At 33.7% G+C, this 24011-nt stretch overlaps 1 protein-coding gene across 2 annotated transcripts in view; it reads right to left on the reverse strand.

Moving 5' to 3' along the window:
• Positions 1-24011, reverse strand: part of SMC2 (structural maintenance of chromosomes 2) — a 58565-nt gene that overhangs the window by 13209 nt on the left and 21345 nt on the right. For both annotated transcript variants that reach the window (XM_051962620.1, XM_051962631.1), the window contains 8 exons: positions 22025-22184; positions 20773-20890; positions 18898-19036; positions 16567-16686; positions 13946-14150; positions 11206-11341; positions 5366-5490; positions 1314-1507 (listed from right to left, as the gene is read on the reverse strand). In XM_051962620.1, the coding sequence (XP_051818580.1) occupies positions 1314-1507; positions 5366-5490; positions 11206-11341; positions 13946-14150; positions 16567-16686; positions 18898-19036; positions 20773-20890; positions 22025-22184 (1197 nt within the window). The remainder of the gene's footprint in view (positions 1-1313; positions 1508-5365; positions 5491-11205; positions 11342-13945; positions 14151-16566; positions 16687-18897; positions 19037-20772; positions 20891-22024; positions 22185-24011) is intronic.

The following is a 24011-nucleotide window of genomic DNA, read 5'->3' on the forward strand; positions in this document are numbered from 1 at the left end:
AGAAGTTTAATCAATAGAAAGCAGTCATAACAAAGTCTAAAGAATCCCAAAATCACAGAAGTGAGTGCAAAAGATAATGCTGTAAAAAATTACCCTGGTATGGGTTCTATCAATAAAAAGTTATTTAAAAAAAAAAAAAAATGAGGTGATACAAGGCAATTCCAATAGATTTAGGATGAAAAATACCATCTGCAATCAGAGAGACTGAATGTGGATCAAAGCAAAGGATTTTAACTTGTTGTTTTTTGTTTGCTTGTTTTTTCTCATGTTTTTTCTTTCCCCTTTTGATCTGATTTTTCTTGTGCAGCATGACAAATACGGAAATATGTTTAAAGAATTGTGCATATTTAAAAAAAAAAAAAAAGAATCCCAAAATCACCTCCATTAAAAAAACTTGATTCCTTGACTATAACACAGAGTCACTATGACCAAAAACATCACCAGACTGAATTACACTTTCATTTTCAAAACATCATCAAAGAGAATAGTGAAAGATCCCAAGGCAAATTCCCACACAAAGTATAGAAAGCAAGCAGAAAAATAAAACTGAAGAAGAAAAGAATCCAGACAATGGCATGAGAAGGTAAGGAAATGCCCACTGAAAAATCTGCACTGCCATCATCACACCTTCAGAAGACAAAAAGTTGAGGACACACAATGGTTTATAGGTATTTTGTATATGTGCATTTCTTTATTACAGAGAATTCTATTGGAGGAAGACTACAACTAATGTGAATTACATTAAACAAACACATGAGCAAGAATTATATACATGGTAGAGTTATGATCTTTACACTTGGAAAGAGTATCCACATTAATGAGATTAGGGTCTCAAACCACAACATACTTCTCAAATATTCACAAGGAACACATACTCCTAAGTAATATCTGCTCTAACATCTCAACATACTTTTTCTCCTCCTTAATTACGTCCATTTTAAAATTTTTCTTGTTTTATTATTATTATTGATTCTCTACCACAATCCATTCCATCATCTAAACCTCAGTCTATTCCTGAACAAGCTAACAAAAACATGTTTCCTATAAGACTTCCAACACACTTTCAGCATGTAAGCATTATACATAATTATCATATAACTTTCAGAAAATAAGGTATTTCTAGATTGGTGTGATGCTTCTTTTTGAAGATAGCTATTTTTAGACTTAACATTTTAATAGAAATTAAAGAATTTTTAAAAACTCAACATTGAAAGAAACAAATCTGTCCACCCTCTACGTTTTACCCTATTAAATACTTTCAACAAATTTATTTCCTTTTCAATAACAGCTATCAGAAATCAAACATTCATTACCTGCTGTTTTTCTTTCATCTTCTTGCTGGAAGCATCTGCCTTTTTTTTAGCACTATCAAGTTTCTTCTGGGCATCTTTCAGTTCTCTCTCTCGTTCAGCTTCTGCATTTTTCATTTTATTCTCCAACACTGCAAATTTTTCTTCAGCCTTTTTTTGGGTATCCTTTGTATTTTTTAAGGTTTCCTCACTTTCCTCTACATCAAGAGTAGAGAAGAGTGACTTACAATTCCAAAAACAACCTCTTAATACACTAGTTTTTTTTTTTAAACAATTTTAAATAATCAAGATGGAAACAGATGGATTCAAAAATCCAGCCTTGAAATTGGAAGACTGGTATTATTTTTTTCCAGTGCAATACAATTATCTTTCATAACTGGCTAGGAATCACTACATAAAAAATAAATACATAAAATAACTAAAGGTTAGTGAAATTATAATTCAAATTATCTACAAACAAATGTTTCAAATACTGTGTATTTTTATGCCCTTAGGCAACAAGGAATTGAGAGATGAGACCAAATGTAGAATACAGGGTAAAAAAGGCATATATGCCAGGGTGAATAAAAAGTAGGGAGATCCAAAGCACTATTGATCAGAGAAATGCAAATTAAGACAACTCTGAGATACCACTACACACCTGTCAGATTGGCTAAGATGACAGGAAAAAATAATGATGAATGTTGGAGGGGATGTGGGAAAACAGGGACACTGATGCATTGTTGATGGAGTTGTGAACGAATCCAACCATTCTGGAGAGCAATCTGGAATTATGCCCAAAAAGTTATCAAATTGTGCTTATACCCCAAAGAGATACTAAAGAAGGGAAAGGGACCTGTATGTGCCAAAATGTTTGTGGCAGCCCTGTTTGTAGTGGCTAGAAACTGAAAATTGAATGAATGCCCATCAATTGGAGAATGGCTGGGTAAATTGTGCTTTATGAATATTATGGAATATTATTGTTCTGTAAGAAATGACCAGCAGGATGAATACAGAGAGGCTTGGAGAGACTTACATGAACTGATGCTAAGTGAAATGAGCAGAACCAGGAGATCATTATACACTTCGACAATGATATTGTATGAGGACGTATTCTGATGGAAGTGGATTTCTTTGACAAAAAGACCTAACTGAGTTTCAATTGATCAGTGATGGACAGAAGCAGCTACACCCAAAGAAAGAACACTGGGAAACGAATGTGAACTATTTGCATTTTTGTTTTTCTTCCCGGGTTATTTTTACCTTCTGAATCCAATTCTCCCTGTGCAACAAGAGAACTGTTCGGTTCTGCAAACATATATTGTATCTAGGATATACTGCAACATATCTAACATATATAGGACTGCTTGCCATCTAGGGGAGGGGGTGGAAAGAGGGAGGGGAAAAATCGGAACAGAAATGAGTGCAAGGGATAATGTTGTAAAAAAATTACCCTGGCATGGATTCTGTCAATATAAAGTTATTATAAAATAAAATAAAAAAAGTAGGGAGATCCTTTTCATGCCTCATATTAAACCAAACAGAATTAGTTAGGAGCAGACCTAAAAATGTCACCAAATCTTAGAAATGGAAATGGTTCAGGCAATACAATGAAGCTGAGGAGGGAAGTTCAAACATTTTCTTGCCAGTTAAAACAAGTTCTACAACTGTCTCCTCAACTTTAAAATGAAAAGAACACCACTCTATTTGAGAAAAATGCTCTGTAAATACTTTAAGTGGCAAAAGACATCTTTAGGTTCAATCAGACTAGATCTTGCATAAGATATTTTAGAAACTGCATTTTACTCAATGTAAAAGTCCCAAGAAACCTATTTGAAAACATAAATTTACACTGTAAAAATACTTGCTCTTCCCAGTATTCCCCCAGGCTCTGAATTATTTCAAGTACCTGGAATATAATTCTACTTTCTAAGTCATCCCTCTTCATCAAATTTTGTCTCTATCTCTGTCTGTCTCTCTCTAAATATATATCCAATGAATCCTCCACTCAGCTGTCAGTGATTTTCCTAAAACATAGATCTATAACAAGTGACCCTATAACTCCAGTGGCTTCCTATTGCCTCAAGGATCAAGCATAAAATACTCTGTTTATTTAGCTGCTTCCAGGGATCAGTAGCTTTGGTCCAGGAATGAGGACTACCTGAATCCAAATCCCTCAGACACTCAATAGTTGTTTGACCCTGAACAAGTCACTTAACCACAGTCTGACTCAGTTTCCTCATATGTAAAATGAAGATAATAATACCTACTTCTCATGGTTGTAATGAGGATAATATTTGTAAAACAAGTTTTTCAAAGTTTAAAGTGTTATATAAGTGCTAGTTATTATTAAAAGCTCTTCAAATCGTGACCCCCTCCCTACCTTTGCAGTCTTCTTATGCTTTTCTCCTCTATATACACTATGTTCTAGCTGTACTAGTGTACTTGCTGAACCTTGTAAATAACCCTCCCTAGCTTCATGACTTTTCACTAATTATTTCTTCATGCCTAAATGCTCTTCTCTCCTTGTTTCTCTGTTTTCTTTCTAAACTCAGCTAACATTCCATCTGCAGGAGGCATTTTGCAGTCTTTCTCAATGCTAGTGTCTTCTCTCACATTAGCACATGAGCTCATTGAGAGCAAGAACCATATTTTTGCCTTTTTTTGCATCCTCATCACTTAGCACAGTGCCCAACACAGAAAAGGTACTAAATAAATGCATGCTGACTGTTTGGCATTAATGACCAGTGATTTTATCAGTGTGACAACTATTTGCACCAATGTGGATTCTAAGTCCTCCACAACTTAATAGATTGCTCTATGAGTTGCTATGACCTAAAAAAAAAAAAAAAAAAAAAAAATTTAAATTCCTGGTAGAAAGCAGATCTGAATTTCAGAAAATTGATGAATTTGTGAAATTTGTGAATTTCACAAAGCTCATCCTCAGATAGGGTCTATGCCCAGCCCTGGACTATACTAGAAATTCTTTTAGCTTAGTGGGGCATGTCAAACTTATGCTATGCTGGCACCAGAAAATACAGAGTAGAACTTTGTAAAGAAGGATCAGGATGAAGGTGATTAAAAAAAAATTTAAATAAAACTATTTTCTGCTATATAGTCTGGTTTTCCCCTAAACACCCCCAGGGAGGCTGCAGAGGCTGGCTTTTAAAGCAGGTAAAGCAGAGAGCAACAAAGTTTCTTCCTGCTTTTAAAATAAGAATCTACATCTATTTATTCACTAGAGATAAAATGAAACAAATATCAAAGTGCCAGCTAGAGTGAGGTTATTCAATTCAACAAGGATTAATCAAGCATGACTGTGGCCAATACAATGTGTTATACAGCTATGCAGATACAAACACAAAATGAAAATGATTCCTGCCCTCAAGGAGCTTAAAGAACTCAAAGTAAAGAGAGATAAAAATATCAAATAGGCACAATCCTAAAAGCCAATTGTTGCCAAGGTTTACCTCTACCTCAGTTCAAAATAAAAAGAGATGGGGGAGGGGGAACAGAATTTACTTGGAATACTTGCAGCCAAGAAAAGATTTTATTTTAAACAAATGAATACCCTAACAAGTACATGTGAATGCCCTAACAAGTACACCTAAATTCAATCTAAAAATTAATTCAGTTTGTTCAGACCCAGGAGGCATAATCATGAGACCAAATTTTGGATATCAAAAATTAACTGAATAAGTATTTTAAATTATCATTAACATTGCTGATACTATAGATAAAAATTTCATCTTTTAAATCTTGGAAAAAAACATTTATTTTATATAAACTCAAGGAAAAGCTAGGTGACACACTAAATAGAATACTGGGCTAGTCAGGAGACCTGAGTTCAAATACAGACTCAAGACATTAACTAGCTTTTGACAACTCACTTAACCCTGTCTGGCTCATCTATCAAATGAGCTAGAGAAAGAAATGGCAAATCATTCCAGTAACTTTGACAAGAAAACACCAAATAGGGGTAACAAAGAGTCCACCTTGACTGGAAAGATTTAACAACAAAAAGGAAAGAATATCAACAGAAACAAAATAACATACATAAGATGTTCTCATCTTACCAATTGTTTTCCTAAGGGCATCCAGTTCTTCCTGTTGTTTGTGGTATGAACTGTGCTGAAGCTTAGTGTGTAACAATTCTGTTTCCTCAGACTTGATTTCCCATTGCTGTTTTAGTTGACGATACCTTAAAAGATTTCCATTTATAGTAAGTAATCAGTGATCATTTTGGGGTTTCATAAGTGCATCCAAATCAAATGTTCTTGTCTAAAATGAGCTTGAATATGTGTGGACAAAGATCTATTGGCTATGTGAAATATGTGAAATAAAAACTCACATTTCTGAGATACCTGTAATTCTGAACTGAATTTAGCAGCATATTCTTCAAAAGCTCAGTCTTATAGGTTCTAATATGGCACAACAGAGTACTAGGCCTGAAGTCTGGGAGACCTGAGTTCAAATATGACTTCAGATACATATCGTGTGACCCCAGGCAAGTCACTTTAATATCTGTTTGCCTCAGTTACCTCATCAATAAAATTGGAGATAGTAATAACAACTATCTGACAGGATTGTGGTGAGGAGCAAATGAGTTAATCATCATAAAACACTCAACATAGTGCCCAGCATATAGGACATAAATGTTGGCTGTTATCAGCATTATTGCGAAATTGGGAAAATACCCTGATTAAAAAACATCTTCCTAAAAATGAAAATCTTTAAAATTCATTAATTTAGAATAGCAAAACAAAATGAAGACAATCTTACCTCTCCTACAAAAAAAGACTAATCACATCCCCAATTAGCTTTAGGGTTAATGAAACTCAAAAGTCCAGACATCAAAAGATTCACCAGTCCCAACCTCCTAAGCATCAGGGTGCTTGTTAGTGACCATGTCCAGAATAAAATTAACTTTACAGACAAATTCAAATATATGTCATGACATATTTATCACAGAAAATATTGCCTCACTATTCTCATTAGGAAGGAGAATCTATACCAATAAATAAAAATTTCTAAGCATAAAACATGCAACTACACTTATCAATACCTAAAGTATGAGTTTCTAAAGCCTTTTTCCCCCTCTGGTAACATAATAGCAACCTACATGGGTGCTTTAATCATAAGCTTTTCATCATTTCTATGATCAACAATATAAGCATTTATGGAAAGAAAAATTAATGTAAGAATGATGAACATCAAAATTGTTTCCACTACCATATTCCATGTGTAGTCGGCAAAGTGCTTTCTTTTTTTCCCCTAAACATTTATTTTATTTGAAGAAACAAAATAAGCAGAAAGAAAAACACAAAAGCAATACAAAACAAAATAGAATATTATCACATGCCCAGAACACCAGGAAGGATTCAAAATATATAACAACATATACCAATTTAAAAGGTTATGTTAGTAGAAAAAATTATATTCATGAGTGTCCGCCTTTACTTCCTTGAAAATTGTTTTTTTGTTGTCTGCTGCACCTCTTATTTACTTTATTCATTTTTTTTCCCTTTTATGCTCCCACCTACTCCCAAGCAGGTTATAGTTAAGAAAGGATATGTTTATATATATATATATATATATATATATATATATATATATATATATATATATATACACACACACACTCACACATATAGACATATACACAAGTCTTTTATCCTGCCCACCACCCCCAAAGCAAGATACAGTTAAGAAAAGATATATTTTAATAAAGATAAATACAGATAAAGTTAAGAAAAGATGTATGTACACATATATACAGACTCATAAAAACACACATCACTCATACACATCCCTTTCCTATCCCTGCTGACTCTTTCTGTTCATTCTGATTCTGTTCATTCACTTGGCTTGCTATTATTACTTAACTCCTCCCAGCGAGGGACCCCTCCCTTGTCTTCTTCTCTCCCCCTTTGCTTCCCTATCCCTTATCTCTCCCTTCTTATTTCTTTATAGATTTTGGAGGTGCTATACCCTTCAAGGTATATATGTAATATTGCCTATTGAATTTATTCCCAATGTAATTAGGTTTTCATAACTAAGAGTCTTCCTCCCTCCTCTAATGTCTTTGTGTCTATTCTTCCTCTGTACCTCATTTATATAACATATTTACTATTTTTACCTTTACTCTGCCAATCTTTCTTTTGAGCTTGCCTTATTGTTGATGTAAATCTTAAAACATAGTTTTCATTTCCCATGTAGAAAAATATAAATAATTTGTCCATGTTTAATAGTTTGTCCATGTTGAGTTCCTTAAAATTGCTCTTTGATATTGGCTTTTATATGTTAAATTTTCTATTAAGTTTGGGTTTGATACAATACAAAGTCCTGAAAATCTGCAAGTTTGCTGAATGTCCATTTTTTCTCATTGAAAATTAATATCCAATAATTTTGCTGGATATAATATTTTTATCCACTGGCAAATACATTTGCTTGTCTGTAGATATGATTCCAAGATCTGCAGTCTTTTATTGTAGCTGCTGATAAATCTTGTACAATTCTAATTGTAGCTCCAGTATATTTTAATTGCTTTTTCCTTGTTTCTTGCAAAATATTCTCTTTGGTCTGGGGGTTTCAAAATTTGGCAATACTATTCCTATGTTTTCCACAAAGGATATCTTTGAGATGGTGATCAGTGGATTTTTTTCTATTTCTAATTTCCTCTCATGTTCTAGCATTCCAGGACAATTTTCTAGGATTATTTCCTATATTATTGTGTCAAGATTCTCTTCTTGTCACAACTTTCTGGCAGTCCAATTATTCTTTATATTTTTTCTTCTTGATCTGTTCTGTAGCTCTGTTGTTTTTCTTATGTTGTTTCACATTCTGTTCTATTTTCTCATTCTTTATAATCTGTTTTGTTATTTCTTGGTCTCTTATAGCTTCACTGGCTTCCCCTTGTCCAATTCTAATTTTCAAAGAGTTATTTTCATTATTATTGTTCTATAAGAAACGATCAGCAGGATGATTAGAGAGAGGCCTGGAGAAACTTATGTGAATTGATACTAAGTGAAATGAGCAAGACCAGGAGATTATTGTACATGGCAATAAAATTATATGAAGATCAATTCTGATGATATGGCTCTTTTCAGCAATGAGGTGATTCAGATCAGTTCCAATGACTTTGTGGTAAAGAAAGCCATCTACACCCAGAGAGAGGACTGTGGGAACTGAGGGTGAATCACAACATAGCATTTTCTTTTGTTGTTTGCTTGCATCTTGTTTTCTCATTTTTTTTTTCCTTTTTGATCTGATTTTTCTAGTACAGCACAATAATTGTATAAATATGTGTGCATATACTAGATTTAACTTTTTTAACATGTGTGACATATTGGCTTACTTGCCATCTAGAGAAGGAGAAAAAATTGGAATACAAGGGTTTTTAAGAGTTAATGCATAAGTTTTGAAAATAAAAAGCTTTAATAAGAAAAAATAAAAATAAAGTTATTTTCACCTTTGAGACTATATATATCTCCTTTTCTAATTAGTTAACTTTTCCCCCCCCCCCATAATCTTGTTTTTCTTAGATGGTTTTAATATTTTTTTTTAATTTTTCCTCAATCTCTCTCATTTGATTTTTGAATACTTTTTTTGAGTTTTTTCTATAAATTCTCTTTGGGCAGGGAGCCATTTCACTTTACTCTTTGGGGTAGAAGCTCTTTTTTTTTTTTTAAACTAAAGTGCCCTCCTCTGAAGATGAATCCTGATCTTCCCTGTTCTCATGTTTCAATGATAGGGCTCTTTCTTTTTTGCCAGTTCATTTTTTCTTTTTTGCCCGTTCATTTTTTCTTTTTTTCAATTAGAGGTTTTAGTGTAAGTACTTCTAATCATGAAGTAAAGGGGGTGGTGCCTCAAGCTTTCCTTCAGGTTTCCATTTGTTGTGCCACAATTCCCTAATTGTCCTGCCTCAATTTCCCTAATTATCTTGCCTCAGTTTCCCTAATTGTTCTGCCTCAATCCCCTTAGTTGCAACCTCCCCACTTCTGGTTCATTAAGACCGATACAATTCAGGGCTACTTACTCTAAGGTTATAAATTATCAATGTGTAAACTCAAGATAAAAGTCCAGACTTCCTGGTTCTAAGCTAGACACCTCTTTAACTCCCAGTTTATTAGAATTTATGGTCTTATCATAATGGGTCCTAACCCCCAACCTGTCAGAACTGGATTGATGGTCCCTGCCTGGAGAGTCCCACTCAGAGTTTTGACTCCACTCCCCCACCCCACCCCCCACCCCCTGCCTTTGTTTAGCTAGCTGAGCTAAGAACTATAAATATGTCATTGAGAACTCACATTTGGCTGAATTCTTTAGACATCAGCCCTGGGGGCAACATGCCCCCAACACAATCTCTCCCTTTCAGAAATCCAAATAAAATACTAAAAACTCTCTGGTCTCTATCTTGCCTCAGTTTCTCCAGCATTACACACTCTTACCAGGAAGCCCAAGTCAAAAGCTCCACCCTTCTGCAAACACCCAAAGCCAGCAGTGTCCCTGCCCTGCTACTTCTGCACTCAGAGGCTACTGAATCTTTTTTGCTCAGGGCCATGTCTCAGCATCACAGCTGGGACGCATGTTCCCAATCAGCCAAGGTTCACTCAGTCTTCCCCTACTCAAATCCCTACTCAACAGGAGATGAAAGCCACAACCTGACAGTCCCCAGGGTTCCCACTAGATGTTTTTGAAGAGCTAACCCAGAGTTGTTTGTACTTCCAACAGGTTAAACTCAGCCCAGGGTCTTTCTTCAGATCTTGTGGAGGACTTCAGTACAGTCCCAAGTCTTCTTGGTTTTTCACCAATCTATGTTCGCCCAGAAGTGCAAATTTGCTCTATTTGTGGGGGAAACTGGGAAAGCTTGAAATTTACCAAACTACTCTATCGTCTTCCCAGAATCCTCACTGCAAAGTGCTTTCAACCCATTATTTTCATTTAATGCTCAAAAGAGTCCTTTAAAGGTAGTAGGACAGATATTGGTCCCATAAATTTAACTCTATCTCATTCCATCCCTCTTTTCATTCTTGACATTCATCCCACAGTTTAGGAGAAGCAGACAGGTTATAACCTGCAAAGATCTCATATGATCATATATATTCTAACTTTCCCAGCAAATTACCCTTCTTAGGAACTTTCCTAATTTTTTTTCCTCAGGGTACTATTCTCCTTCCTGTTTCCTAGGTACTCAACTCCTTTTCCTTGACCATTCATTCACTCAACTGAAACAAATCTCATCCAAGTTAGCAATTATTTCTTAACTGCAAAATCTGCCAAATGGAAGCTCACTAAGGTTAATCTACATGGTCATCTAGCCGTCTTCCTTTTGACATCTAGCCTAAGCATCATAGATATAGAGTTGGAAGGAACTATTGTCAGTTAATCTAGGGTTTCTTAATTCTTCCATCTTCCACTTTTCACCTGAGAAATATTTACTCGATCCCAGGTAGATAGATACATAAAATATATATACTTTTACTGATAATAAATTTGCGATCTCCATATTAAGTTATGAGATCCCATATGGGGTCACAATCTATAGTTTAATAAGCTTTCAGCTATTCCACTGACCTCATTTTTCAAAGGAGCCAAATGAGGCTCATGGAGGTTGGTTGGCTTTCTAATGTCATCCAGGCCGGAAGCAAAAGAATCAAGAATGGAAATCCAGCCCTAATTTCAAATTCAGCCTCTTTCATATGGTCCTCTTAACAAGTGTTCTTTGTGAGCTAGACTATACTCTCTTGTAATAGAGATACCTTTTGATAATTACTGAACATTCAAAATCAAAAAGAACATGAATTTTCCCAGTTGACTGAGCCCTTTAGGGAGGGGAAAAGGCAAACATTATTTGGTGTATCATTCAAATCCCTGAAGGGAAAAACAATGTTATTTAAACTAAAAGAAGCCTTACTTTTCTGCAGTGTTTTTTAGACCTGCTAATTCCTTTTCTATAGCTTGGAGTTCATTCTCTTTGACTTTCAGCTCTTCTTGAATATTTCTGAGTTCTTGAGCCTGGGTCAAAACAGATGCTGTTTGGGGCCGTGCACCTGTTATGGACCGAGAGAAAAGGTAAGTTTGGTACTGGGTATCTACAAACATACACATAAAATCACAGGTAAAAATTTAAAGCTAGGAAACTTCAGGTCATCCCCCTATAATGATCTTCACAATAGGAAGCTACATTCCTAAATTCCAATAATATAACCCCAAGATGACCCCATGAAAGTCACCAATGAAGATGGGCCAAACTCCTTCCTCCCCACAATAGTTAAGTTAGTCATGGGATTTTTCTCCAACACAACTTCATAGGGCCTCCCCCATTACTATGCAAATCCACAGAAGTAATGAAGGTGCTATTGGGAAAATACTAACATTTACACAATCACACTTGTCCCACCTTCTTTTTATTTTAAGGGAAACAACGTATCTTAGATTAAGGGGATGTAGATGGGTTACAACCTGTAGAAAAGTCATTACATTATCTTTTCCAGCAAATTCAGTCCTGTAAACTTTTATACTTCTATTTTTTCCAATCTCCTAGGGATTGGACCACCACTGACCACTCACTCAACTGAAACTGCTCTCATTCAAGTTACCAACTGCCAAATCTAAAGGTTTTTCTCAATCTTCATTTTTCTTGACTTCTGTGCAGTATCTTGACACTGTAGACCACCCTCTTCCAGATAATTACTCTCCATTACAGGTAAATATAATGCATTGTCATTTATAAAAACTCTAATGTCTATATACTTAAGCTTAGGAAAAAATATTTTCTAACTCATTTTTTAAGTTTTGCAAATGAAGTATTTCAGTGAGTTTTGAAGCTATTTACTAAAAACATACAAATAAACCATACAATTCCCAACAGGGAAACAACCTAACTTCAATTAACACTTTTGTATTATGGGATTGAAAAATGAGTATCATGATTTGGAAAGTGCTTGCACTTATCCTATTTACATCTGTGTAATCTTGGGTAAAGTACTTTTTCAACACTATGTCACTATGACAAACACTATAATCAAGTACACAAAACAAACTAAATTTGAAAGGAAACCTTCAAATTAGTGAATTGATATAGTGCTAAATCAAAATTTTCAGATATTATAAAGCATATTCAATCATATTGTCCTATATTTTAGTGAAAATAGTTTTACCTTTAATATTTTAAAAATACTTCACCTTATCCTTTTTAAATTGCTACTTCTTACGAAAGTTTTATACATGCATAATTATTTGTTTAATAGGACATGCCAACCTGAATAATACACATATCTTGGTGCTCAAAAATCTTTTTCTGAGGGCAGTGAATAATCCAAAAAGTTTGAAGATCATTAATCTAGTCTCCCCACCCCCCACCCATTTAAAAAGTAATGAAATTGAGGACCAGAGAGGTTAAATCATTCATCAATATTACAGGCAATAGGAGAACCTGTATTTTCCATATAAGGCATTATCTTCGATTTCACAGTAAAAATACCTTTTAATGAATTAATATCCAACATTTTAACTTCATTATGTACTAAAGTATTCCATCTCACCTGACCTTAAAGACATCAACTGTAGCGTGTCTAAACATTCAAATTGGGACAATCTATAAAAAAGAACTCTCTTGAGATGAGTTTTTTACACCAGGACTTCTTAAACTTTTTCTACTCTTGACCATAAAAATATACAACCCTAGGCATATAGGTATACAAATTTGGTATACAAATCCAACATTTACTGATAATAAATCATAAAGAAATTTATTTTAAAACAATTCTTTGCTATACATATAATTTTACCATTTATTAAAAACAAAAGCAAATTTACATGCCAATGAGATGGTTAAGCTTGCTTATTTTTATATAAATAATTAAATGTTGGTGGAATATCTGATACCTTTTATGATTGCCAAATTTTTCATGACGCCCACATTCAGTTACATGATCTCAATGGAGTCATGACCCACAGGTCTAGAAGGTTTGTTCTAGACAGGATTCACTATTTTTTGGTGAAATCCTGGCTATGGGTCCTATAACCTTATGCAAAATACATTTTAAAAATAAGCCAAGATTATATATCTGCCTTGAGGAGCTATGCAGTACTCAGAGCTCTCCCTGCTTTTGCTATTTGATATGCTTTTGCTTTATAAGTTCAGACTGTTGACCTTGGAGTAAGGAAAATCTAGATGATTTTGGGAATCATGTGTAAGAGCAAAATTCTTGGCTACCAAATTATAGAAAAATTACAAATGTGAATAAGAGAATTTCCACACTAATGAAACAAGAGACTCTTAATAACAAACATATTTTTATAATCTCTAAGATTCCCAGAGTAGTAAGGTCTAGTGGATTAAATAATGGACTGAGAGGTAAGAAACCTAGGTTCCAGTGTCATTATTAACACTGAGAACTCTTTTAGTACTTCTGTGCCAGAAATTCTTTATATGCAAAAATGGAGATAAACAGGTATCCTGCCTAATTCATAGCACTGTTACTAAGATTAAAACAATACAATGAAAAGTTATGAAGTTTTCCATTATTTCAAAAGTCAAAATATGCTATATTAACAAAGCATTCCTATTTTAATACAAAGATTTGTTTATATTACCAAGAAAAATATGGGCATGTACTTAAATAAAAGCATCCAAGAACAGCTGCCCTTACCACCACTCAGTGTTCCACTGGGATCAAACACATCACCGTCCAGAGTGACTGTTTTAGTCATTATCCTTTTATCAAAGGCAACTTTCTTAGCATTGTCTAAAGTATCACAAACCAATGTTGTTCCAAAGACAAATTCCATTGCTTTCTGAAGCTCAGGTTCATACTCAATTAGGGAAAGGGCCAGATGCACATTATCAGCACCAACCTGCCAAGTGAAGAAGACTTATCAGGCTAGAGTCATGGTCTAAGAGGGTAAATAACAATGAACAAACAAGATACAGACAGAAAAGACTCAAGATAATCTTAGAGGGAGGGCACTAACATTTAGGGGAAAGAAGTACATACACACTCACTTACATATACATATATACGCACATCTTGCTTAGAATTACTCTAAGCATTTTATGCTATTTATGAAGTTTACATTGAGCTTCATATCAAAACTATGTCATTTAAGCTACATGTTCTTATCAATTAGTTTTTCCTATGCTAGAAACAGTAAAAGATTCCCAAAATCACAGACGTGTTTAATGCTTAAAATACAAAAACCAAAAAAAAAATCCATAGCAAACACAATAAGCTGAAATTTACTTTTGTGTCACCAAGTTCAATTTCTAAACAGCTGCCCTTCTGTTAACTTCTACTGACCAGACTTCAAACCTAGCTTCAGAAAAACTAATATTAATAGTTTACATTTTTAAAAAAGCGTTCCTTTGCTTTAAGTCCATACATAAATTGTATCTTTGGTTAAAACACTTTTATGTAAAATACAGTATGTCAGAACACATGAAGAATAAAAACAAAAGCAATTACAAATCCACAGCACTCACTCACCAGCTTCCTAGAACCTGAGGTAGAAGGAGAAAGTGGCTTACATGGGTAAGTCTATTAACACCTTCCTTATAAGCCAAATGTTTCTTCTACCCAATCTTTCTGTTTCTCTTTTTCACACCTCCTGTGTTGAAATTTGGGTCATCTGAACTACCCTATGGTGACCTAGGAGTAGAAGAAATTACCCTAAGCAGCAGGAGGAGACAGGGCAGCCACATTATATTGGGTTGCATTGATTCCACTAAGCAAATCTGGTGTTGGGATGCAGGAATGAGCAGCTCTTTTGATAATTATGAACAAATTCCCAAGAACTTATAAATCTAAAATTTCTCTGATCAACAAACATATGGACCAACTATGACTCCAAATTAAAGATGATGCAGGCTACCCATCTCCCAACAGATACAGAATGAAATATACTTTTCTGGACATAACCAATATAGGAATTTGTTCTGATTGGCTATAACTTTTTGGGGGGGATTTATTTAAATAGGGGAAGTTAAGGAACAAGACAGAGAAAAATGATTTCTAATTGAAAAATAATTTTTAAAAATTTTAAGTTTCTCTACTAGGTCTGTATCCCAAAGAAATTACAAAAAAGGGAAAAGGACTACCTGTGAAAAAATTTTTGTAGCAGCCCTTTTTGTTGTGGCAAGCAACTGGAAACTGAATGGATATCCATCACTTCGAAAATAGATATATGTTAGAATGTAATGGAACATTATTGTTCTATAAGAAATGATGAGCAGGATGATTTCAGAAAGGTCTGGAGAGACTTACATGAACTGATGCTAACTGAAGCAAATAGAACCAAGAGAACAGTGTACACAGGAAGAACAAGATTATGTGATAGACTTGGCTCTCTTCAACAATGAGGACCTGACTCAGGTCAATTTCAGTGATCTTGTGAAGGAAAGAGTCACCTGCATCCAGAAAGAGTACTACAGGGATTGAATGTGGTGATCCAACATAATATTTTGATTCCCTTTTTGATAATGATTTTTCTTGTGCAGAATGATAAATTTGAAAAGTTGTTTAGAAGAATTGCAGATATTTAACTTATATTAGATTACCTGTTGTCTGGGGGAAGGGGGGAGGAAAAGGAGGGGAAAAATAGGAAAAACAAGGTTTTGCAAGGGTAAATGTTGAAAACTATCTTTGTATGTATTGTGAAAATAAAAAGTTATTAATTTTTTTTTAAAGGAAACAAATTTAAGTTAAAAAATGAATCTAAAATTTCTGAACATGCATCAAGTCTTTAAAAATACAGGACAGCATATCCAGGATGATCTAGGCAAGCAAAACATCAATCAAACAAAAAATTAGTCATTAGTACACTATAAAACTTTTGACAGAATTTTATGCCTTAGCTCTGTATGGGGAATGCCAATTTCATTAATATAGCTAAAAATTCATATAACTAATTACAAAAATATTTTTAACTTTAGATGTTAATTAAAAACAAGCTAGATGCTTCAGTTTCCTGGAAACTTAAGTAAATGTCCTAATTTAAGAGATTGTGGATTTATTTTTCATAACTAAAGTCCCAAGGTAACACAAATCTATACAATTAGTTATTGTCTAAATAATACAATGATACCAGCTGACACCACTTACATAGCACTCCAGGTTTATAAAATATTTAAAATATACTGTTTTTAATTAAACAGGCAGAATTTGAAATAAAATCTTCTTGAAATTATGTTCCACAACTCTAATCAATATGCCATCTGCTTCTTTGAAAAGAGGTTATAAAATGAAAATGCATATGAAACATATAAGAGACTTACCAGATTTTTAGCAATATTCAGAGTTTCCTTTCCAATACACCTGGATGAAATTTTGTTCAATGGAATTATAGTATGCCGACGCTTTAGTTCACCTTTTTCTAGTATTTTTTTACCTGTAATCTAAAATAAATATTGTATATTATGAGGGAAAAAATTCAAGGTCCATAAAAAATTCAAAAGGAGAAATTGAATTCTATCCTTTAACAATATGGTAGAACTATGAGCTTTATGATGTTTCTAAGAAGAAGTTGTCTGACCTTCCTCCACATAATATTGATCATGCACATTGATGCATATTGCTTTTCTATTTTTTTTAGCAAAACATTTTATGGGAACATAAAGCAGAAACCAAAAATTAAGGAATGGATATCTTTAATACTATCATGAAGCACTAATATAAAACTTTTAAAATTCAAAACCAAAACTCCAGTTGGTTTGCTTTTTTTTAAGTCATGATGTCTGTATGACTTTTTTATTTTAACCTTGCAATAGAGAGGAATGAAGATAACCTTATAGAATGTTTCTAACACCATCAAACTAATGGAAAAACTCTGTCTAATACAAAAAGCAACTTGTTTTCTGAAACAGGTTATCAAAACCAAATCCAGACATATAGGTCATTAGAAAAACAGTTCTAATGATTTCACTTACATTACCTAACAAAAATAAATAAGACCTGCTACAAAATAATTTATCTTTTGTAATTTGTAATTTTTGTTCATATGAAAGTTAAGAAACTTCCTATTAGAAAACACATTCCTTGTTGGAGGGGATGTGGGAAAACAGGGACACTGATACATTGTTGGTGGAATTTTGAACACATCCAGCCATTCTGGAGAGCAATTTGGAACTATGCTCAAAAAGTTATCAAACTGTGCATATCCTTTGATACAGCAGTGTCTCTACTGGGCTTATACCCCAAAGAGATACTAAAGAAAGGAAAGGGACCTGTAATGTGCCAAAATGTTTGTGGCAGCCCTGTTTGTAGTGGCTAGAAGCTGGAAAATGAATGGATGCCCATCAATTGGAGAATGGTTGAGTAAATTGTGGTATATGAACGTTATGGAATATTATTGTTCTGTAAGGAATGACCAGCAGGATGAATACAGAGAGGACTGGCGAGACTTACATGAACTGATGCTAAGTGAAATGAGCAGAACCAGGAGATCATTATATACCTCAACATTGATACTGTTTGAGGATGTATTCTGATGGAAGTGGATCTCTTCGATAAAGAGAGCTAATTTAGTTTCAGTTGATCAAAGATGAGCAGAAGCAGCTACACCCAAAGAAAGAACACTGGGAGATGAATATAAACTGCTTGCATTTTTATTTTTCTTCCCTGATTATTTATACCTTCTGAATTCAATTCTCCTTGTGCAACAAGAAAACTGTTTGGTTCTGCACACGTATATTATATCCAGGATATACTGTAACCTATTCAACATGTAAAGGATTGCTTGCCATCTGGGGGAGGGCGTGGAGGGAGGGAGGGGAAAAATCGGAACAGAAGTGAATGCAAGGGATAATGTTGTAAAAAATTACCCTGGCATGAGTTCTATCAATAAAAAGTTATTTAAAAAAAAAAAAAAAGAAAACACATTCCTTCACCTTTAACATTTTGTTTGTTACAGCAACCATGTAAACATATAATTAGTGATTCTACCTTTTCAATTAATTGTTCTCAAACAAAATAAAAAGATGTTAAAAGATATAAAATATGTGTTAGGATTCATTATGTCCTCTAGTTAAAATCTTGCTTAACGAGTATACTACCTGAAATTTTAGTTATTTTTATCCTAATCATTAAAATTCCACAATATTTGGTACATTAAATCATTTGTTATTTCATGGCATACAAATTGAGGATGTTTAGCCTAAAGATTAGACTTGGGAACAGACATAGCAAAAGAGAGCAATAGAGTCACTAATAAATGTTATAATGAAAGAAGGAGCAAACTTGCTATATTTGTTCCCAGAGGGCAGACCTAAGAGCAATGTATTGAAATTACAAAGAGAAAAATTAAAGTTTGATAAAAGGAAAAACTTCTAAAAAGGGAAAAAGCTACCTCAGGAAGAATTAGTTTTCCACATATAATCAATAGAGAATGCAAAACCTTTAAGTATGTTATAATAAGGATGGCCTTCAAGAACAGGTGGATGGTCACCAAAGTCCCCTTCCAAATCTAGAAATTATATGATTCTGTGAATATTGCACTCTTAACAAGTGTTTCAAAAACCCAAGAAGCCTCTTATTTCCCTAACAGAAAAGAGTTGAAGTTAAAAACAGTATGAAAAAAGATATATGACTGAAAAATACTACCAATTTACCTCTGTGTCAACTACAACACTGTAGAGTCGTCCACCAGCCACAATTTCTAGAGCTTTTGTTGTAGAAGCATTTTTTACATTAAACAGAGAAGCCACGAGGCCTTTTACATGATTTCGATTCCAATTTTTCTCTGGATCCCTTTACACAAAAGATAACAAAAATTAATCCTAGAGAGATACTACTCCCTCTGACGTAGTACATTTGATTAAACAATATATTACCCACCTCCTAATCAAGTTTTCCTAATACATATGCCCAGTTTAAAATAAAAGCAGAAGATTCACAACACATGCAAGACAATACATAATTTCCTAATCAGTTAAGCTAATTATAGTTAATTTTAATATATCAAAATATACTTTTCAGTGCAAATAACCTATATGACAAAATGTAATATATAGTGATGTTATTGTCTTCATCATGAAGCCTAAATTCTCATCTTTCCTTTAGATCTTCAGTTCTTATTAATAAGTGAACTTTTGCCTTATCTTGCTCAAACATGTTCATTTCTGGCTATCGCCACACCATACACATCTGGTCCTTTTTATTCTTCCTTATTAGAATATAAACTCCTTACTATGCCTAAAAAGTTACTAAACTTTGATGCATATATTGTTTTAATCACAATAGCTAATAATCAATAAATTGACAGTCACTGTTTTCTCTCAGTAATCAAAGACACCTAAAGGAAATACTGAAAGCCTTAAATATTTTTTTGAAAGGGAATACCCCTGACAGAAGAAATCAATCCTGATTGATGGATAGTTAAATAAGGAAGTGGGCTAAAAGTCTTCAGTTCATCCTTCTGAGAGAGCATGGCTTGATCATGAGACTCAGCTACTTCCATCAATCTGGACAGAGGAATTCATCTTCACCCAGACCACTCTACTTGGTTTCCTCCTTCATGAGCTAGGTCATCCTAATGGAGGGGTGCAGGGACATGGGCTTATTTCCTAAAGGCAAGAATTTACTTAGATTGGATTCTATTTGCACACAAAACAGAAATATGGTCTACTTGTTGGATGGCTTTCTGCCCATAATCAAGTACCCCAAGGATTAGGACAATCACCACTATCAATCATGTCCTTCAGAGACTGGCTGACTTAACTGACAGGGGGTAATCTCTGAATAAGGAAATAAAAACTTAATCCTAATTTAATAAGTGGCTATGAATATAATAGCAAAGTAATCATTTCTCTGGACTATAACCAAACCCTTTGACCCAGCAATACCACTAGTACTTCTAAATAAAAATATTTATAGAAGCTCTTTCTATGGTAACAAAGAACTGGAATGGCCATCAACTGGGGAATTGCTGAACAAATTATGCTAAATGACTGTGAAGCAATACTATTGTACTATAAGAAATGATAAAGGGAATGATTTCTGAAAAAATTGGAAAGTGAGGTGAGCAAAACCCAGGAGGACAATTACACACTAATAACAATAGTATCATGACAATCTACTGAGAAAAATTTAACAGCTCTTAGCAAAACAAAGACCAGTAACCATTCCAAAGGACTCATAATGAAAAATGCTATCCACTTCCAGAAAGAAAACTGATGAACTCTTTCTCTTTTCTTCTTTTTTCAGCAATATGGCTAATGTGGAAATGTTTTGCATGACTATATATATATAATGGACATTTATATTTCTTGTTTTTTCAATGGGTGAGAAAGGAGGTAGAGGAAGAAAATTTGGAACTGAAATTAAATTTTTTTTTAATTTAAATTATTTTGGTGTTAACAAAGATCCCTACCATAATTAATGAATGCTTGTGGTGGTATTTTGTTTTGTTTCTTATATATTTAGCTTTAACTATCTGTATTTTATTTATTTTAAGATATGTGCTAATTAAGTTCATGACTTCTTACTTGTATTCAAATCGAAGACTGGGAAACTTGGCAAATAGGGTTTCACATGTTTTTTTCAGCCTGCTAACATCTTGAGACAACAACCGCCGCTTTTCCAATAGATATTCCTCCTTGTTTTCTAAATAGCAAAATATAATTCAATCAAACTTAATAAAAAATAAATTAATTAAAGCCCCCCAAAAAAGCAATTTTCTCTAAAATTCTTAGTGATTTAATTTAAGCAAAATATTAAATACTAAATAAAAGCTAAGCATAACTCTCTGGTGAGAAGTATCAAATGAAAAAACATAAATAATATTTAAACCATCTCTGCCAAATATTAAATAATGATTTTGTAAAAAGAAATATCTGTATTTCATGGACATAGCCCTCAATTTTAAACTAAGCAAAATTTTACTCCTACCAGTAAAATATAACCAATAAGAACTGACAACTCAATAATGCTCGGTACAACCCTAATTCAAGCACTTCGGAAGGGGAGTGAAGCAGAAAAGGGATTCTTTCAAGGTTTCCCTCAAATTGTAAAGGGAGTTATTTAAATTTGTTATTATACTCTTTTGGAAGAATAGTTGGATTGAGAAATGGCTAAAAATCATATCATACAAAAGTAATGGGATATTATAATACAAAGAAATTATGAATAGCGAGAAATTCAGAAAAATTGAATACCACAGGATGCAGAATAAGCAAAATCAAATTTATGTTTTCATTAACAAAAATAAAAATATCATTTAGGAAGCTGGGCTTCCTAAGTAAATACCTATATTTAAATACCTAAGTGCATAAAATTTAAATAAATAAGTTTAAAAACCAGAGGCAGCCCAGGAGAAAAAATAATGAAACATACTCCATTCCTCACAGCAGAGCCAAGAAACTACTCAGGCAGAATGTTGTATGTATTTGACAGATATGCTATCTGTATGGAATGTTTTTGGTGAATTGGAAGGTGCTTTTTTTTTTTTTTTAATTACAAAAAGGGTTCAATCTGTAGTCAGGAAATGTTTTTTTTCCTACCCAAAAAAGACTGATATAAAGAAAAAAAGACATTCAAAAAACATTTTTAAAACAAATAATTTTAAACTCTTTTGATATGTTAAAAATCCCCATAAAAAGGTTATTTAATATTAAATATCAAAACTTGACAACAGAATTGTAAATATAAGTTTGATTTTTTTTTCAGAATCTCATTTCCCCTTAAGTGTTCCCTTCTTAGCAATTGGCCAAATAGTCTGACATAACAAACAATGCAAACCTTCATAGTTTAACATTTTCATTTCTGTTTCCAGTTTCTCTTTAAGCTTCTTCACAGCTTCAAAGGCCTCTTGGTCTTTCTTGTAACCACTATCCATCTTTTTAACTTCAGCTTGTTTGGTTTTTAATTCTTGCTGGGCATGTTTCAACTTCATCTGAGCCTAGATTGAAAAATGGGATAAAAACCACAGTAGTACTAAAGATGAAAAATAGATTTACTAAAAACAGCTCCCAGTAACTCCATAACAACTTCCAACTCTTTATCATCTGATCATCTACTTATCATAGATAAACAATTTTTTTCCAACAGCAGAGATATTTCCTAAGTATTTTTCCCTTTATAAATCAATTTCCAGCAATTTCATGAAATACACATGGCAAATATTTTAAAGATTTAACTAGCAACAAAGCTTGAATACAAGGCTGATTACTGGCTAACCAAGTTCGGAAAAGGGAGCTCCAAGATATACTAAGTTCAGTGGTTCAAATAACAATATTAACAAAAATTTGTTTTACAGTTTTCAAAGTACTTTATATACATCATCTTTCATTCCAATAAGCTGCCTCAAAAATATGGTAAGGGCAGAATCCAAAAGACATACTTAAAAAAAAAAAATTAAGATGTAGTAGAAGAGAAGATTCTGGAAAGAGAGGAGTAGGTCAGAAAACATTTGGCTCTCCAAGTTTCTTCCACAATAAAATAGAACATGACTGCAGAGCAGCAGAAATAAACATGTTGATAAAGAAGTTGTCCTGAGACAATCTAAGAATACCCCATGTGGAAGTTCTCTAGAGTGAAGTAGAAACACCCCCACACCAACTCTGTAGAATCAACAAACAAGCCATGGGATAATTTGGTTAAGGGACAGCCTTAGTCTTAGAAACTTTCATTTTGCAGACAGTCTGTATGCTAAGTAGAAGAGTGAAGGACTTTCCACTTGAAAGACCTTCTATTTTCAAGGCATGCTAAGCACAGCTGTGCTGAGCAGATATATCCCAAGATATAACTGCAGAGAGAAAGAGCTAGCACCAGATGAATGCAGTGTCAAGGGGAGGGGCTGTTGGCTGTGGGTACTTGGGGGAAAGCAGAATCCCTGGATTCAGTTTCAGTTGCAGTGTACAACCACTAGAGGGAGCAAAATCATTAGCAACACAGAGTGACTGGGGGCCAGCTTAGGAGTGAATGGGAGAGCCCAAGGCTTGGGTCCCAAGACAGATCTCAGAAAGTAACAATGAAAAGGATCTTATACTTGGGGCATCATTCCCCATATCTCAGAACCACAACTTGATTACATTAATAACTGCTAAAAACAATTTTTTTAAATAAATAAAATAAGTAAACAAAGGAGAAAAAACTCAACCTCTATAGTTACCACAAGGTTCATATTCAGAGAAAGGTAACGAAGCTAAAAAAGACACATCTTTTCCAATAAGAAACTTGAAACAGTCCCCACCACAAAAAGATTTAATGGAAGAACTCAAAAAAGACACTAAAAATCTAAGGGAAATTGAGACAAATAATTTCTTGAAAACTAGAATTGGGCAAGGGAAATCTAATCATGTTCTAAGATATCAAGAAATCATAAAATAAAATCAAAAGAAGGAAAAAATAGAAGAGAAAGTGAAACATCTCATCAGAAAAATAATTGATCAGAGGATAAATAGTTGGACTACCTGAAAAATACAAGGGGAAAAAAAAAGGCTCTTGATACAAGAAATTATCAAAGAAAATTGCCCAGAAGTTAAAAAGGCAAAGCAGAAACAGAAAAATAAATCCACTAATCAATAACTGAAAGATTGCAGGAGTAAAACTTACAGGAATATCATAGCCAGATTAAGGAGAAAATATTGGAAATAAAAGAAAAAGACAATTTCAATATCATGAAGCTATATAGTTCCCTATGTACAAAGTTAAGTATAATCCTAAATGGAAAAAAAATGAACATTTAACGAACTCAAAAACTTTCAGATTTTTGTAACCAAAACCC

This window comes from Antechinus flavipes, chromosome 1 (assembly GCF_016432865.1).
Source record: "Antechinus flavipes isolate AdamAnt ecotype Samford, QLD, Australia chromosome 1, AdamAnt_v2, whole genome shotgun sequence".
In the NCBI taxonomy this organism is placed as follows: Eukaryota; Metazoa; Chordata; class Mammalia; order Dasyuromorphia; family Dasyuridae; genus Antechinus; species Antechinus flavipes.